Source organism: Heterodontus francisci, chromosome 33 (assembly GCF_036365525.1).
Source record: "Heterodontus francisci isolate sHetFra1 chromosome 33, sHetFra1.hap1, whole genome shotgun sequence".
NCBI lineage: Eukaryota > Metazoa > Chordata > Chondrichthyes > Heterodontiformes > Heterodontidae > Heterodontus > Heterodontus francisci.
The window spans coordinates 59,394,702-59,411,825 of record NC_090403.1 but is presented as its reverse complement, the minus strand read 5'-3'; the positions used below and the strand labels follow the sequence as shown (position 1 = coordinate 59,411,825).

Genomic DNA, 17,124 nt, shown 5'->3' with positions numbered 1-17,124 from the left:
GAAAGAACTGGACAAAGTCTTGAGAAAGGATGGTAGGGTTATAGCTCCCCAGAGTATACAACGAACCCTGTTAGAAGTCTATCATGGTAGCCAACATACTGGACAGTTTAGTATGATAGATTTGATGAATAGATGTTGGTGGTGGAAAGGAATGGGAAGGGAGGTCACCAAGTACTGCCAACAGTGCATAATCTGTGCCCAACACAACCCCAGCAGGCTGTAAAAGTTAGGCTCCAGCACCAACCACAGCCTATGGTACGTTGGCAGCAGATTCAGATTGACTTTACAGTCCCCTGCTGGCATCAGAGAGAAAGCATTACTACTTGGTAATCATTGACCAATTCACTTGGTCCCACCAGAGACTGTTCAGCCACGACTGTAGCCAGGATCTTAGCAGAGGAAGTAATGCTCAGGTGGGGGATACCCACTCAAATGGACTCTGATAAAGGCACCCATTTTATGGGAAAAATAGTAAAGGAGATGTGCAGACTCATGGGGATCAAGCAGAAGTTTCACATTCCTTACCATCCTCAAAGTTCAGGAATGGTGGAAAGAATGAACAGAACCTTAAAGACCTCCCTGGCGAAAGCAATCCAGGAAACTGGGAATGGCTGGGCACAGGTTCTGCCCAGTATCCTGATGTGGCTCATGGGACCCCCCTGATTAGGACTACTGGGTTCACCCCATTCGAGCTAATGACCAGTCGCACCATGCAACTGCCCGAAGGGGTCATAGCAGGTGGAGGGGATGTGGGATCCCTTAAGGGAAAGGTGCGGGAATTTGTAAGAGAAATGAGCAAACAATTGCACGAGTTAAGGCGAGAGGTCAGAGATAGACAGGCAGTAATAGATATGGAAATAGACAAATCCAACGAACAGCAGAAAATTCCACAAGTGGGGAAAAAGATAATGGTGAAAGTCAACCCGCAGCGAGTTGGGTTCGCCCCAAGGTGACACAGGCCACATAAGGTAATTATGACAAGTGATACGTGCGCTCTTATAGACATGAAGGGAGGAAGCACGATACACAGTTAAAGATGCATGAAAATTCATAACCGGCCACCTGAACAACGGGAGGCGATATTGATATTTTCGCAGGGTTCTGACTTCAGTACTTGGAGGAGTACTAGCAGCGGCTTGGGAGGTCCCAATGGTCACAGTGAACCGCAGCACCTGTCTCCATCCAGGACAGTCTGTTCAACTGCCAAAGGGAGGAATGGGAGAATGGATCAGAAAGCGAAACATCTGGATATCCAACCGGGTGACGTCCACCAGCCACCAAACATCTGGATATCCAACTGGGTGACGTCCACCAGCCACCAAACATCTGGATATCCAACTGGGTGACGTCCACCAGCCACCAAACACAAACAGTGACATTTTCAAGAGTATTAGGCAGAAAACAATGAAAGTGGTTCTACAGAAGCCAGGTACACCCTTGAGGCTTGTGAACCCTGGATGCAGATGGACTGAGGAGTTGGGGCAGTGCAGTACTCCAGTTGGGTCGTGGTACCATTACCACAGGACTTTAACAGAAAGTTTAAATATTGAAACAGACACAAAGGAGAATGTAGATATTAAAGCTATATAGGATAAAAACATGGGCTTGGCAAAGCGGTGGCAGATGTGTGATGGTACTAACAACTGCTTCATGAAAGATGGTGTATATGTCACGGCGGCTGGACAGACCTACCCCCATTCGTGGTGGGTCTGGATGGACAGTACTGTCAAGAACGATGTAAGCATGTGATCGACCGACATGGTTGTACAGAGGTTAGATGTTATAACTTAAGCACTGGTGGATATCAGCAACCCACCTAATGCCCCAGGATAGTAATGCCACCACCAGATGGTATAGTCAGGATAGGGAAAGTAAAACCATTACTGCACGATGTGACCGTGGTCACCCTTGAAGTGACGTATAACGTCTCAGGCTTACTTACATTGTTACAACCACCCGAGCTCAACACACGGGCGAGACAACAGGTGACAAAGATAGTCCAAGATTCTAAGTTTCAGATTGCACCAAGACTGAGGACAAACTCTCGGACATTACATAGAGGAAAAGAAGCTTATTGGGGGACATAGGAGGATTGTTTGGTAGCACCAATTCCGCACTTAACTCTTATAACGTAAACCAAATAAACAGTTACACCTTTTATTTTATTTTATTTTAGTTTGTTCAGTTTGCTTACCCACGGTTTTTTTTCATGCTTGTACTTGTGGCTGTTCAAATTTCAGTCCCTATCTGTACTAATGCTTTGTCTTTAAACACCATTAACATATGGTTTGCCTTTGCTCCACGACCTTCTGGTCAGCTAATCTGTGGTCTTGTCCAATCTGCACCTTCTCCTTTGTTATCTCTTGCCCCACCCCCGCTTTACTTGAACCATTCACATTTCTAATATTTGCCAGTTCTGAAGAAGGGTCACTGACCCAAAACGTTAACTCCGTTACTTTCTCCACAGAAGCTGCCAGACCTGCTGAGTATTTCCAGCATTTCTTGTTTTTATTATATTAAACAGTTACACCTCCTGTGTGGCCACTGAAGCGGCTTGCGGGTTCCGTTTTGTGGCCAGAGGGATGGAGTATGTCCTGACAGCCATAGAGGTACAAGGCGAGTGCCTGTTAGAGATACTTAGAGAAACAACAGAAGGAATTATAAACGCCACCGAGTCTCAGGCCAAAGGGCAAGCGTGCGATATGCTGGCCCGGGACCTCATAGATGGTATAAGAACCAATATTGAGGACATCCGATTCGGAACCATTCCGAACACATGTTCGAGTCGGTTCGCCGACTGAACCTCATAAACCTGCACCCTACGAGACAGGAACTGGTGGTAACACAACCCCAAGACGAGGGAGATGAAGGGATCATCAAATTCCTGATCATCATCCCGCAAGAGCATCATCCAAATGGAACCTTCCCCAACAGTTATCGATCTGAGTCCTTGGGAGTATATAAGAAAGGGTGGATGTACCCTGCGGGATCACATGGATACCTCCCAGATTTTAATGACTCGCTCTTGTTAAGCACCAGGGACTGTTGTGCTGAATCAATAAATTACATAGTCTGTTCCTGTTGGACACTGGAACCACTGACAAATAACAGTGGGATCACACTCTCAGTTCTACCAGTAGGGGACGCTTTTAAAGCCGTCCAGGTGTCCCCGACCCAATGGTGCCTTATTACCAGCGCGGCTGAGTTTGTCTATGGCGAGTTGGTGTACACAATCAACACCAGCTTTTGTCTGCAAATAACCAACTCGCTCATGGTAGGAGATTTTCACCTCCCAGGCCGGACAACAGGATAGTGCCTGGTGGGACGATACAACTTTCAATGACCAAACCCCAGGCGGAATAGCATGCCTAGCTATGCAGAGGGCCACACAGATAGCACAGGACTATGTAGAAACCTCCAGGGAACAGATCACCAAGGGATGCATACAAGTGGATTTAGCCACAAACTCTGTTAAGTAGTTGATCAGTTCTGCTTCTCAGTCAGCTACAGCAGGGAGACTGGTTACTTGGTGGGGGATAGTAAAGCTGGTGACAACAGCAGCATCGGGTATAAGATTACTGCTAACGATCTGCCTCTGCTGCTATCAAAGACAGGTCTTGAATCAGGCGTTGCAACTTCGAACTGTAGCCTTACAGGGATTTATTTATTTTATTTATTTATTTAGAGATACAGCACTGAAACAGGCCCTTCGGCCCACCGAGTCTGTCCCGACCATCAACCACCCATTTATACTATTCCTACATTAATCCCATTACCCTCTCACATCCCCACCTTCCCTCAATTCCCCTACCACCTACCTATACCAGGGGCAATTTACAATGGTCAATTTACCTATCAACCTGCAAGTCTTTGGCTGTGGGAGGAAACCGGAGCACCCGGCGGAAACCCACACAGTCACAGGGAGAACTTGCAAACTCCGCACAGACAGTACCCAGAATCAAACCTGGGTCGCTGGAGCTGTGAGGCTGCGGTGCTAACCACTGCGCCTCTGGGCGCAATGGTTTGGAGGAAAGTATAGGTGGTCTGATTAGCAAGTTTGCAGACGACACTAAGATTGGTGGAGTAGCAGATAGTGAAGGGGACTGTCAGAGAATACAGCAGAATATAAATAGATTGGAGAGTTGGGCAGAAAAATGGCAGATGGAGTTCAATCAGGGCAAATGCGAGGTGATGCATTTTGGAAGATCCAATTCAAGAGTGAATTATACAGTAAATGGAAAAGTCCTGGGGAAAATTGATGTACAGAGAGATTTGGGTGTTCAGGTCCATTGTTCCCTGAAGGTGGCAACACAGGTCAATAGAGTGGTCAAGAAGGCATACGGCATGCTTTCCTTCATCGGACGGGGTATTGAGTACAAGAGTTGGCAGGTCATGTTACAGTTGTATAAGACTTTGGTTCGGCCACATTTGGAATACTGCGTGCAGTTCTGGTCGCCACATTACCAAAAGGATGTAGATGCTTTGGAGAGGGTGCAGAGGAGGTTCACCAGGATGTTGCCTGGTATGGAGGGCGCTAGCTATGAAGAGAGGTTGAGCAGATTAGGATTATTTTCATTAGAAAGACGGAGGTTGAGGGGGGACCTGATTGAGGTGTACAAAATCATGAGAGGTATAGGGTGGATAGCAAGAAGCTTTTTCCCCAGAGTGGGGGATTCAATTACTAGGGGTCACGAGTTCAAAGTGAGAGGGGAAAAGTTTAGGGGGGATATGCGTGGAAAGTTCTTTACGCAGAGGGTGGTGGGTGCCTGGAACGCGTTGCCAGCGGAGGTGGTAGACGCGGGCACGATAGCGTCTTTTAAGATGTATCTAGACAGATACATGAATGGGCAGGAAGCAAAGAGATACAGACCCTTAGAAAATAGGCGACATGTTTAGATAGAGGATCTGGATCGGCGCAGGCTTGGAGGGCCGAAGGGCCTGTTCCTGTGCTGTAATTTTCTTTGTTCTTTGTTCCCCTGCAGGGGAATCCACGGATAGGGAAAGGTGAACAGATTCCGGGGAGAATGTACCATGAGCACAAGGCTGTAGTTTAGGATTCCTCCCTCTTGTCTGGATGACTGGCCATCTGAAGGATGAGGAAAAAGGAATTCTCAACTGCTGGTTTGGCCAGCTTTGGCATTTGCCAAGGGCCAAAAGGGGGGATTGAAGAGGACAAATAAAGGGTTAATATTAGCTAACTTCATGATTAACCAGACACAAACACAGATGCAGCTGCCAGCACACAAGGGGAAGAAGTGTGCAGGGTGAAGATTTCTGATAAACCACAAGGTGCTGTCTGTTCACGGTCACAGGAACAAAGGCAATGTGAATTTTTAATACAGAATGTAATAAGTGTTAATTGCTCAAGGATAACGGGTCTGCCGACATGTACTTTTGAGCTTCAGTTAAAGGCTGTGTAACCACTGCGGACGTAACTTCATTGTAATAGGATAATATAATCACTGTGTACGAGTTAGCTTTGATTAAATAATGTCAATTTCATGTCAACCTGTGATTGGTGTATGCTAATAATTGCATCTATCTGAACTGTATAATAATGATGGAATGTAATTGATCGGGAAGCCGCACGGAATCACTGAATATGGCTCCCTTGCATATGCTTGAATAAACCGGTGGAAAAAGACTTGAGTATCGTCTGGTGACTGTGAGTGCGGAGAGCGAGTGAACTCCCACGACAGTCCCCACATCCAAATCATTGATATATATTGTTAAGAGCTGGGGCCCCAAGTACTGAGCCTTGCAGTACCTCACTAATCACATCCTACCAACACGATATTGACCCGTTTATTCCTACTCTTGGTTTTCTGCCTGTTAACCAATCCTTAATCCATGCCATGATATTACCTCCTATCCCATGTGCTTTAATTTTGCTAACCAATCTCCTGTGGGGGCCATTATCAAAAGCCTTCTGAAAATCCAAGTGTACTAAGTCCCCCTTTATCAATTCTGTTAGTAACATCCTCAAAAAACTCCAACAGGTTCATCAAACATGATTTCCCTTTCATAAATCCATGTTGACTATGCCCAATCAGATCATTATTATCCAAGTGTCCATTTATCACATCCTTTAGAATAGGTTCTAGCATTTTCCCTACTACTGATGTAAGGCTAACAGGTCTGTAGTTCCCCATTTACTCACTCTCCCTTCTTAAATAGTGGGATGACATTTGCTACCTTCCAATCTGTAGGAACCATTCCAGAATCTATAGAATTTTGGAAGATGGTCACCAATGCATCCACTATCTCCATAGCTACCTCTTTCAACACTCTGGGATGTAGAATATCAGGTCCTGGGGTCTTATCAACCTTCAGCCCCATTAATTTCTCCAATACAACCTTCTTACTAATACTAATTTCCTTCAATTCCTCATTCCCCCTAATCACTTGGATCTCTAATTCTGGGAGATTTCTTGTATCCACCTCAGTGAAGACAGACACAAAGTAATCATTTAGCTTGTCTACCATTTCTCTGTTCCCCATTATAAATTCTCCTGACTCTGCCTGAAATGGACCCACATTTGTCTTAGCCAAACATTTCCTTTTAATGTTCCTATAGAAGCTTTTACACTCCGTTTTTATGTTTTTTGCTTGTTTACATTCATATTCTATTCTCCCTTTCTTTATCAGTTTCTTGGTCCTCCTTTGCTATATTCTAAAATCCTCCCAATCCTCAGCTTTATTACTATTTCTGGCAACTTTATAGGCCTTTTCTTTTAATCTTATACAATCCTTAACTTGCTTTGTTAGCCATGGTTGACTGCCTTTTCTTTTTGGGGTTTTTGTGCCTTGAAGGAATGTATAGTTGCTGTAAACTATGTAATAATTCTTTAAAGACTATCTATATACCATTTAATGTATTTTCCCAATCCACCTCAGCCAATTTGTCCCTCATGCCTTCATAATTTCCTTTGTTTAAATTTAACACAGACTGAACTACCTCACTTTCAAACATAATGTAAACTTCTATCATATTATGGTCACTCATCCCTAAAGGTTCTTTTATAACAAAATTATTAATTAACCCTTTCTCATTATATAATACTAGATCTAAAATAGCCTGTTCTCTAGTCGGTCCCTCAACATACTGCTTTAGAAAACCATCCCCAACACACTCCAGAAACTCGTCCCAGCATTAAAGCTCATTAGGTTTACCCAGTCTATATGCAGATTGAAGTCACCCATGATTACTGTATTACCCATGCAACATGCTTCTCTAATCTCCTGATTAATACCACGCCCCACACTACCACGACTGTTTGGTGGCCTATAAACAACCTCTACCAATGTTTGCTGCACATTCCTGTTTCTTAGCTCCACCCAAATAGATTCCATATTTTATTCTTACGATCTACGATCCTCCCTTACTAATGTACTGATCCCATCCCTCCTTTTCCTTTTTGCCTGTCCTTCCCAAATGTTGAATATCCTTGAATATTCAGTTCCCAGTCTTGGTCACCCTGTAGTCACGTTTCCGTAATAGCAATTAGATCACACCCATTTACCTCTATTTGTGCCTTTAAATCATCTACCTTGTTGCGAATGCTGTATGCATTCAGGTAGAGTGCCCTTGTCTTCTTGACATTCTGCATTCTAAGCCTAGTTGATGCTCGCCTTTGTTTCGCCTGCCTTCTAATGTCGCTTGCTACCTTTCTACCTCCTGTTACCAGTTTTACTTCCTTCCAATTTGAGCTACCCCTCAGGATCCCATCCCCCTGACAAGCTAATTTAAACTCTCCCCAACAGCACTCCCAAATCTCCCTGCAAGGATATTAGTTCTGGTCCTGTTAAGGTGTAGCCCGTCCATCTTGTACAGGTCCCAACAGCCCCAATGCCTCAGAAATCTGATGCCCTCCCTCCTACACCAATTCTCCAGACACATGTTCAATTGATCAATCCTCCTATTCCTATGCTCACTAGCACGTGGCACTGGGAGTAATCCTGAGATTACTGCTCTTTAGATCCTGCTTTTTAATTTCCTTCCTAACTCCCCAAAATCTGCTTTCAGGACCTCATCCCTCTTCCTACCTATGTCATTGGTACCAACGTGGACAACGACCTCTGGCTGTTCACCCTCCCCAAGAAGGATGTCCTGCAGCTGCTCCGTGACATCCTTGACTCTGGCACCAGGGAGGCAACACACCATCCTGGAATCATGTTTACTGCCGCGGAAATGCCTGTCTGATCCCCTGACTATTGAATCCCCTATCACTATTGCTCTTCCACTCTTCTTCCTCCCCTCCTGTGCAGCTGAGCCACCCGTGGTGCCACGGACTTTGCTCTGGCTGCACTCCCCTGAGGAACCATCGCTTTCACCAGTATCCAAAATGGAAAACTGATTAGCAAGCAAGATAGACTCCTGCACTGCCTGTCTGGATCTCTTAGACTGCCTGGCGGTCACCCACTACCTATCTGCCTACATGCTCCTAACCTGCGGTGTGACTACCTCCCTAAACGTGCTATCCACGTAGTCTTCCACCTTGCGGATGTACAACAGTGACTCCAGCCACCGCCCGAGTTCCAAAACCCGGAACTCAAGCTTCTGCAGCCGTCGACACTTCCTGCAGATATGTTCATCTAGGACATGTGGTGCGTCCATAACTTCCCACATACCGCAGGATTCCACATTCCACTTGGCTGAGCTGACCTGGCATAACGTTACTTTAAAAACCATTTGTCACAATGAGAATAAGTAGAATAACTTACCAGTTACTCATCAATCAGCTTCTTCCCCTGCACCAAAATAAGAGCCAGCTACTGGAGGCTGAAAAAAGGTAGAGGAAAGAAAGGAGCACCTCCCTCAATGAACTCCCTCACTCACTAAACTCCCACTTTACACTCTGCACTCAAAGCAGCACTCAGTTAATGCCAACATTCCATGTGATTTCCAAATTACCTGCTGTACCTGCATGCTAACTTTTTGCATTTCACGTACAAGGACACCCAGGTCCCTCTGTACTGCAGCATTCTGTAGTCTCTCTCCATTTAAATAACATTTTGCTTTTCTATTCATCCCACCAAAGTAGAAAACTTCACATTTTCCCACATTATACTCCATCTGCCAAATTATTGCCCACTCACTTAACCTATCTATATCCCTTTGCAGACTCTATGGGCTGAATTTTCCCAGCCTTTGGAGACGGGCTGGTAATAGGCCAGGGGAAAGCAACAAAAGCCGAGCCCGACATCTTCCCACCGCCATAACATATTGCCAGTGGTGGGAACCTCAGCAGCATGGCCGTGATGCAACGAATTGCCCAATTAAGGGCCACCTCCTGCCCCCGCCAGCATTTTACCGGCGGTCGGAGGGACAGCCGCCACATGGGGAGACTGCCAGGTAAACCCTGGCGGTCTCCCAGTAGGTTCCTGGGGAGTGGTCCTCTATGATGTGAACTCCATGGTCCACCCAGAGGCAACCCCCAGCGCCAATGGCTGCCCCCAAGGTGCTATCACCAGACAAACTAGACTGCCCTGGAATTGCCGGGGCCTGCCTCTGAGGCTCCGGCATCCTCAAAAAACATACTAGTCTTCGAGGGTGCCTCACTATTGCGGGTCTTCTTCATGCTGCAGCCTCAGCAGTGGCCACCATGAGCAGTGGCGCTACCGAGACTACTGAGCTATCGACCCTCTGATTGGGCCGGCAGTTCTGGAGGATAGCCCACCGTCTCCTGGCGCCCACCTGTTAATTGGCCACTGCTGGCAAAATGCCGCTCCAGGGACACACCTCCCACCAGAGTGGGTTCAGCTCCCGCTTTCAGCCCCGGCAGCTGGACTTGATCCTCTTCTGGAAAATTCCAGCCTTCATGTCCTCGTTACAATTGCTACCTATCTTTGTCTCATTAGCAAATCTGCCTACAATATACTCGGTCCCTTCATCCAAGTCATTAATATAGATTGTAAATAGTTGAGGCCCCAGCACTGATCTCTGTGGCACTCCACTAGTTACAGTTTGCCAACTTGACTCGGTTTTCTGTTAGTTAGCCATCTATTCATGCTAATATATCACCCCCAACACCATGAACTCTTATCTTGTGCAGTAACCTTTTGTGTGGCACTTTATCGAATGCCTTTTGGAAATCCAAATACACTACATCTACTGGTTCCCTTTTATCCACCCTACTCGTTAAAGGCCTGCTACCCGACCCAAATCAGATGGGACCTGACGATGTGTCGGTTTCGGGTTGGGTCGGGCCGCTCTTCTGTGTCCGGCTTTCGGGCTTGGGTCGGACACACACAGCAAGAAGTGTCAGAAGTAAAATACCTACCTGACCTGGGAGTCTGGGACATCAAAGTGGGAAACTCTGAGTCTGCGCAGTGAGCGTCTCTATGATGTCATCACACTCATGCTGCAGCTTCCTGCAGATTGGGAAGCGCAAGGTAGGGAAAGGGAACATTCCGGTGGTCGGGTCGGGCTCAGAAAAAAAATGGCGGGACTCGGGCAGGGTCGGGCTCGGGTCCGATGTGGTTCAGACGGGTTCGGGTCCGTTTTTTTTTTTGTGACCTGAGCAGGCCTTTACTACTCGTTACATCCTCAAAGAACTCTAATAAATTTGGAAAAGATGATTTCCCTTTCCTGAAAACCATGTTGACTCTGCTTGACAGTATTCGGATTTTCTAAATGTCCTGAAACTACTTCTTTAATAATGGATATAGTCGAGGCTGAGTTAGATTTTTGATTGACAAGGGAGTCGAGGATTATGGGGGGCAGACAGGAAAGTAGAGTTGAGGCCACGATCAGATCAGCCATGATCTTATCAAATGGTGGAACAGGCTCGAGGGGCTGAATGGCCTACTCCTGTTCCTAATTCTTCTGAGCTACCAGTAACCTTTGCAACATTGTATGCCTTTTCTTTTAAACTGATACCATCCTTATCTCCCTTAGTTAGCCACGGACGGTCCATAAATTTGTCTAGTACTTTTTCTCTAATGGTAAATGATTGTTTTAGGTTCCTCCCTCCCTTTTGCCCCATGTTTTATTTATTATTATTGGGATGCTTTAGACGTCATCTACTGTGGAGACAGATACAAAATATTTGTTCAAAGTCTCTTCCATTTCCTTGTTTCCCATTATTAATTCCCCTTTCTCATCCTCTAAGGGGCCATCATTTACTTGAGCTACACTCTTCCTTTTTATATACTTGTAGAAGCTCTTACTGTCTTGCTCGTTTGCTCTCAATCTATTTTCTCTATCTCTACTTGTTTTTAGTCATCATTTGCTGGTTTCTAAAATCTTTCCCAATCTTCTGAGCTACCAGTAACCTTCGCAACACTGTATGCCTTTTCTTTTAAATTGATACCACCCTTAACTTCTTTACTTAGCCACAGATGGTTCATCCTTCTCAGAGTCTTTCTCAAAGGAATATATCTTTGTTGAGAATTATGAAGTATTTCCTTAAATGTCTGCCACTGCTTATCTACTCTCTTACCTTGTAATCTATTTCCCAGTCCACTAACCTTCATACCCTTGTAATTGCCTTTATTTAAATTTCAGACACTAGTTTCAGACCCAAGTTTTTCACCCTCAAACTGTATGTGAAATCCATCATGTTATGATCACTCTTCGCTAGAGGATCCTTTTTTTTTAAAGAGATACAGCACTGAAACAGGCCCTTTGGCCCACCGAGTCTGTGCCGACCAACAACCACCCATTTATACTAACCCTACAGTAATCCCACATTCCCTACCACCTACCTACACTAGGGGCAATTTACAATGGCCAATTTACCCATCACCTGCAAGTCTTTGGCTGTGGGAGGAAACCAGAGCACCCGGTGAAAACCCACGCGGTCACAGGGAGAACTTGCAAACTCCGCACAGGCAGTACCCAGAATTGAACCCAGGTCCCTGGAGCTGTGAGGCTGCAGTGCTAACCACTGTGCCACTGTGCCGCAGGATTAATTAATCCTGACTCATTACACATTACCAGACCTAGAATAGCCTGTTCCCTGGTTGGTTCCACAATGTATTGTTCGAAGAAATTGTCCCAAATACACGCCATGATCACATCCTCAAGGCTACCTTTGCGAATTTTATTTGTCCAATCTGTATGATTAAAATCACCCACGATTATTGTAGTACCTTCCTTACAAGCCCTCATGATTTCTTGAGTTATACTCTGGCCTGAAGTGTAGTTCCTATTGGGGGCCTATAGATTACTCCCACCAATGACTTCTTTCCCTTGCTATTTCTTATCTCCACCCAAACTGATTCTACATCTTGAGCGTCCAAGCTAATATCATTTCTCACTACTGCTCTAACCTCATCCTTTATTAACAGAGCTACCCATATCCTTTCCCTTTCTCTTCCAAGACGTCAAGTACCCCTGAATATTCAGTTCCAAGTGTCAGGCAAACCCCCCACCTGCCAAGACTGAGGCACACATTATTTTGCCACATGAACATTAACACTAAAAAAGTGCAAGCTGGAAAGACGTTTTTTCATAGTAACAGACAATGCTGAAACAATGGGGACCCAGCAGTTGCTTCCCCAATACACAGAAGTGGTCAGACCAGTTTTTGACACATGACTAACTGGCTGTTGCAGAGGTTTGAAGTGAGAGTTTTAATTTGGAGAAAACAGTACTTGAGATCAGAACACCATGTGCTCATGGACTGAGAACATCTCCTCTCCTGTCTGCCTGCCTCCATCTCTTTCCCACGGAAATGAAGACAGGTAAACTCAAAGAGAGAACAATCTCCTATGTGAACAAGGTTTAAGACAAATACTGGGCCCCAACGAAGCTCAAGACCACATCTTCAATCAAGGACTACAGCGAGTTCGAGAAACAGTAACAAGATATTGCCTCAAACTGTTACATCTTCTCTTTTCTGTCTCTATCTGCATGAGATATCGCGTGTGCATGCTAGCATGAGCACGTCGTATATTCGTAGGCGTGAACCGTATTAGAGTTTAAGTTTAAGGTTTAATAAACTTCACTTTTCTTCTTTAAACCACAGAAAGCCTGTTTGTGCTCATTTCTTTGCCTTATAATTGGAAAGCAGTAATCAAGGATTCACAAAAAGGGGAGCTCAAAACACAGTGTGTTTAAAATTAAACCCTGTTACAATAAGACCAGGTAAAAAGACAACAGAAGACTCAGAGACACATTTCTCACTTGGTCATAACACAAGACTTGGTCACCTTGCAACCACAATTCTGTAATGGCCATGAGATCATACCCATTTATTTCTATTTGTGCAATCAATTCATCTTATTACGAATGTTACATGCATTCAGATAAAGGGCCTTTAATTTTGTCTTTTTACCATTTTTCCCTACTCTGACCCTATTTACTAGTAGATAAATTGGTCAAGAAGGCATACGGGATATTTCGCTTTATTGGCTAAAGCCTAGAGTATAAGAGCAGGGAGGTTATACTGGAACTGTATAAAGCGCTAATTAGCTGCAGCTGTACACAGTTCTGGTCACTGCACGACAGGAAGGATATGGTTGCAATAGAGAGGGTACAGACGAGATTTATGGGGATGTTACCAGGACTGAATAATTTTAACTCTGAGGAAAGATTGGATTGGTTGGGGTTGTTTTCTTTGGAACTGAACTGTTCTGAAGAAAGGTCACTGACCTGAAACATTAACTCTGCTTCTCTCTCCACAGATGCTGCCAGACCTGCTGAGTATTTCCAGCATTTCTTGTTTTTATTTCAGATTTCCAGCATCTGCAGTATTTTGTTTTTATTTTAGTAGAAAAGACCTATTTCCCTTAGCAGTGAGGTTAATAACCAGGGGGCATGGATTTAAAGTAATTGGTGGAAGGATCAGACAGCAGGTGAGGAGAGATTCTTTTCACCCAGAGACTGATGAGGGGTCTGGAGCTCGTAGAGTCATAGAGTCATAATAGCAGAGAAGGAGGCCATTCGACCCATCAAGTCCATGCCAGCTCACTGTAGAGCAATCCAATCAGTCCCATTCCCCTGCTCTAGCCTCATAGCCCTGCTGGTTTATTTCCCTCAACTGCCCATCCAATTTCCTTTTGAAATCATTCATCATCTTTGCTTTCGCCACCATCTTAGGCAGCAAGTTCCAGTTCATTACCATTCTTCCTCACATCCCCCTGTAGCTCTTGCCCAAAACCTTCAGTCTGTGTCCCCGAGTCGTAGTACCATCAACTAATGGGAACAGCTTTTCTTTGTCTACCTTATCTAAACGTGTCATAATTTTGTACACCTCTATCAAATCTCCCCTTAATCTCCTTTGCTCCAAGAACAACCCCAACTTCACAAACCAAACCTTGTAGCTAAAATCCCTCATCCCTGGCACCATTCTGGTAAATCTTACAGGGAGGTGGTGGTGTAGTGGTAATGTCACTGGACTAGTAACCCAGAGACCCAGGCTAGTGCTCTGGGGACATGGGTTCAAATCCCACCATGGCAGATGGTGAAATCTGAATTCAATTAATCTGGGAATTAAACAATTGTTATAAAACCCCATCTGGTTCACTAATGTCCTTCAGGGAAGGAAATCTGCTGTCCTTACCTGGTCTGGCCTACATGTGACTCCAGACCCACAGCAATGTGGATGACTCTTAAAAATGCTCTCTGAAGTGGCCTAGCAAGGCACTCAGTTCAAGGGCAATTACGGATGGGCAATAAATGCAGGCCTAGCAAGCGACACCCACATCCTGCAAAAAACAAAAAAAAAATCTCCTCTGCATGCTCTCAAGGACCCTCACATTCTACTGAAAGTGCGGTGACCAGAACTGGACACAATACTTTAGATGGGGCCTAACCAGAGTTTGTAAAAGTTCAGCATAATTTCCCTACTTTTGTACTCAATGCCTTTATTTATGAAACCCAAGATCCCATATGCTTTGCTAACCACTCTCTCAATATGTCCTGTCACCTTCAAAGACCCCCAGGTCCCTCTGTTCCTGCACATTCTTTAGAACTGTGCTATTAAGTATATATTGCCTCTCCCATAATTCCTTCTGCTAAAATGCATCACCTCACATTTCTCTGTATTAAATTCCATCTGCCATTTGTCTGCCCATTCTGCTAGCTGATCTATGTCTTGCTGCAGTTGATTGGTATCATCCTCACTGTTTGCCACTCCTGCAAGTTTGGCATCATTGGCAAATTTTGAAATTTTACTCTGCATTCCAATATCCATGTCATTCATATGTAGCAAAAAAAAAGCAGTGGTCTCAGCACTGACCCTTAGAGATCACCACTGTCTACCATCCTCCAGTCTGAAAAACAACTATTTATGATGACTCACTGTTTTCAGTTCTTAAGCCAATTTTTTTAAATCAAAGCTTCCACTGACCCTCCCATCCAATGAATCTCAATTTTGTTAACCAGCCTTTTATGTGGTATCTTGTCAAACGCTTTCTTAAAATCCACATAGACAACATCCATTGACTTGACTTGGTCAACCTCCTCTATTAGTTGAACAAAAAATTACATTAGATTATTCAAGCATGATCTGCCTTTTATAAATCTGTGCTGGCTCTCCTTAATTAACTCAAACCTCTGCACGTGCCTGTTAATTCCTTGGCTCACTGCCTGAAAGTGTGATAGAGGCAGGAACCCTCAAGACAGTAAAAAAAACTTGGAAATGCACTTGAACTACTGTAACCTACAGGGTTACTAGCCAGGAACTGGAAAGTGGGATTATGCTAATTAGCTCTTTTTTCCAGCTGGCACAAACATGATGGGCCAAATGGCCTCCTTCTGTGCTGTAAATTTCTATGATTCCACAAGTTTGGAACATGGGGTACAGGAGAATGGATCAGTTGAGGTGCAGGAAATGGGATCATTTGGGATACAAGAGATGGAAACATGAGGTACAGGAGCTTCAAATTGCTCAAATGGGGCATCAAAGAGCGAGTCCTTTCCTGCAGGCAGTCTGAGTGGAGCGATGCAGCACTTTGCAACATCTGATCCTCACATCTGGAAACACAGAAATTTGCAAAGAACAGGAAGATCCCAATTGTTGCAAAATCCATGCTGGCTCCCCGGATCTGACCCTTATTCACCAACCCCCCAACACCCCACTGTGACTCCTCTATGTGCTGCAGGCCAGTGTTTCAACCTCTGAGGGAGTTTGCATTTGAGTTAATCTGAAATCTTTCATTTTTATTTCAGTGGATGTTGGGAGAAGCAGCTTCCATTCACCCCCAAACCCCATCATCTCCTCCCCACCCTTCGCCCACTGTGTCCTCACACCCAAACCCCAAAACTCCCCCTGTCCTGCCACCCCTCCCTAGTCCCCCCACCCACTCTCCCCTCCCCCTGCTCTGCCACCACTCCCCCCATATTCCCCCCCGGTGCTGACCCCACCCCTCCCCCCATCTCTCCCCCTCCTCCCGATCTCGGGTCTCACTCACCGCCGCCGGGACCTGTTTTCTCTGCAGTTCCCGCAGTTCTTCTGCTTTTTCGGCCTCTCCTGATTCCCGCTCCAGTAAAGTGAAGCCTCGGCGGCAGCAAAGCAACAAAAATAAACCCCGCAAAGGCATCGGGACTGCGGCCTCTCGCTCGGCAGCGGCTGCAACACCGTCTGCTTCACTTTGATCCTCCACTGGGAACCAAACTCCCGCAGGAACTGTCACCCGATCACCGGAGGAACTCCTTTCCGGTGCCGGAGAGAGAGCGGGATCCTCCGCTCTGGGTCATTGACCGCAGCGAAGCGGCGCCGGGCGGAGTGAAGCTAAACTGGGCTCTGCCCGGTTACATCATTGTATCCTCTGGATTGTATCCACTGGATAGTATTAGCTGGATTGTATCCACTGGATAGTATTAGTAGGATTGTATCCACTGGATAGTATTAGCTGGATTGTATCCACTGGATAGTATTAGTTGGATTGTAATTAGTAGGATTGTATCCACTGGATAGTATTAGGATTGTATCCACTGGATAGTATTAGTAGGATTGTATCCACTGGATAGTATTAGCTGGATTGTATCCACTGGATTGTATTAGTAGGATTGTATCCACTGGATAGTATTAGTTGGATTGTAATTAGTAGGATTGTATCCACTGGATAGTATTAGCTGGATTGCAATTAGTAGGATTGTATCCACTGGATAGTATTAGTAGGATTGTATCCACTGGATAGTATTAGCTGGATTGTATCCACTGGATTGTATTA

At 45.2% G+C, this 17,124-nt stretch overlaps 1 protein-coding gene across 3 annotated transcripts in view; it reads right to left on the bottom strand.

Moving 5' to 3' along the window:
* plekhh3 (pleckstrin homology, MyTH4 and FERM domain containing H3) overlaps positions 1-16,695 on the bottom strand; it is a 103,220-nt gene extending 86,525 nt beyond the window's left edge. For 2 of the 3 annotated variants that reach the window (XM_068013700.1, XM_068013702.1), the window contains exon 1: positions 16,363-16,694. In XM_068013700.1, the coding sequence (XP_067869801.1) occupies positions 16,363-16,491 (129 nt within the window). In that variant the 5' untranslated portion in view covers positions 16,492-16,694. Of the gene's footprint in view, positions 1-16,362 lie in introns of all 3 variants that reach the window. The other variant, XM_068013701.1, reaches the window with a different exon arrangement.
* Between the last annotated feature and the right edge of the window lie 429 nt (positions 16,696-17,124).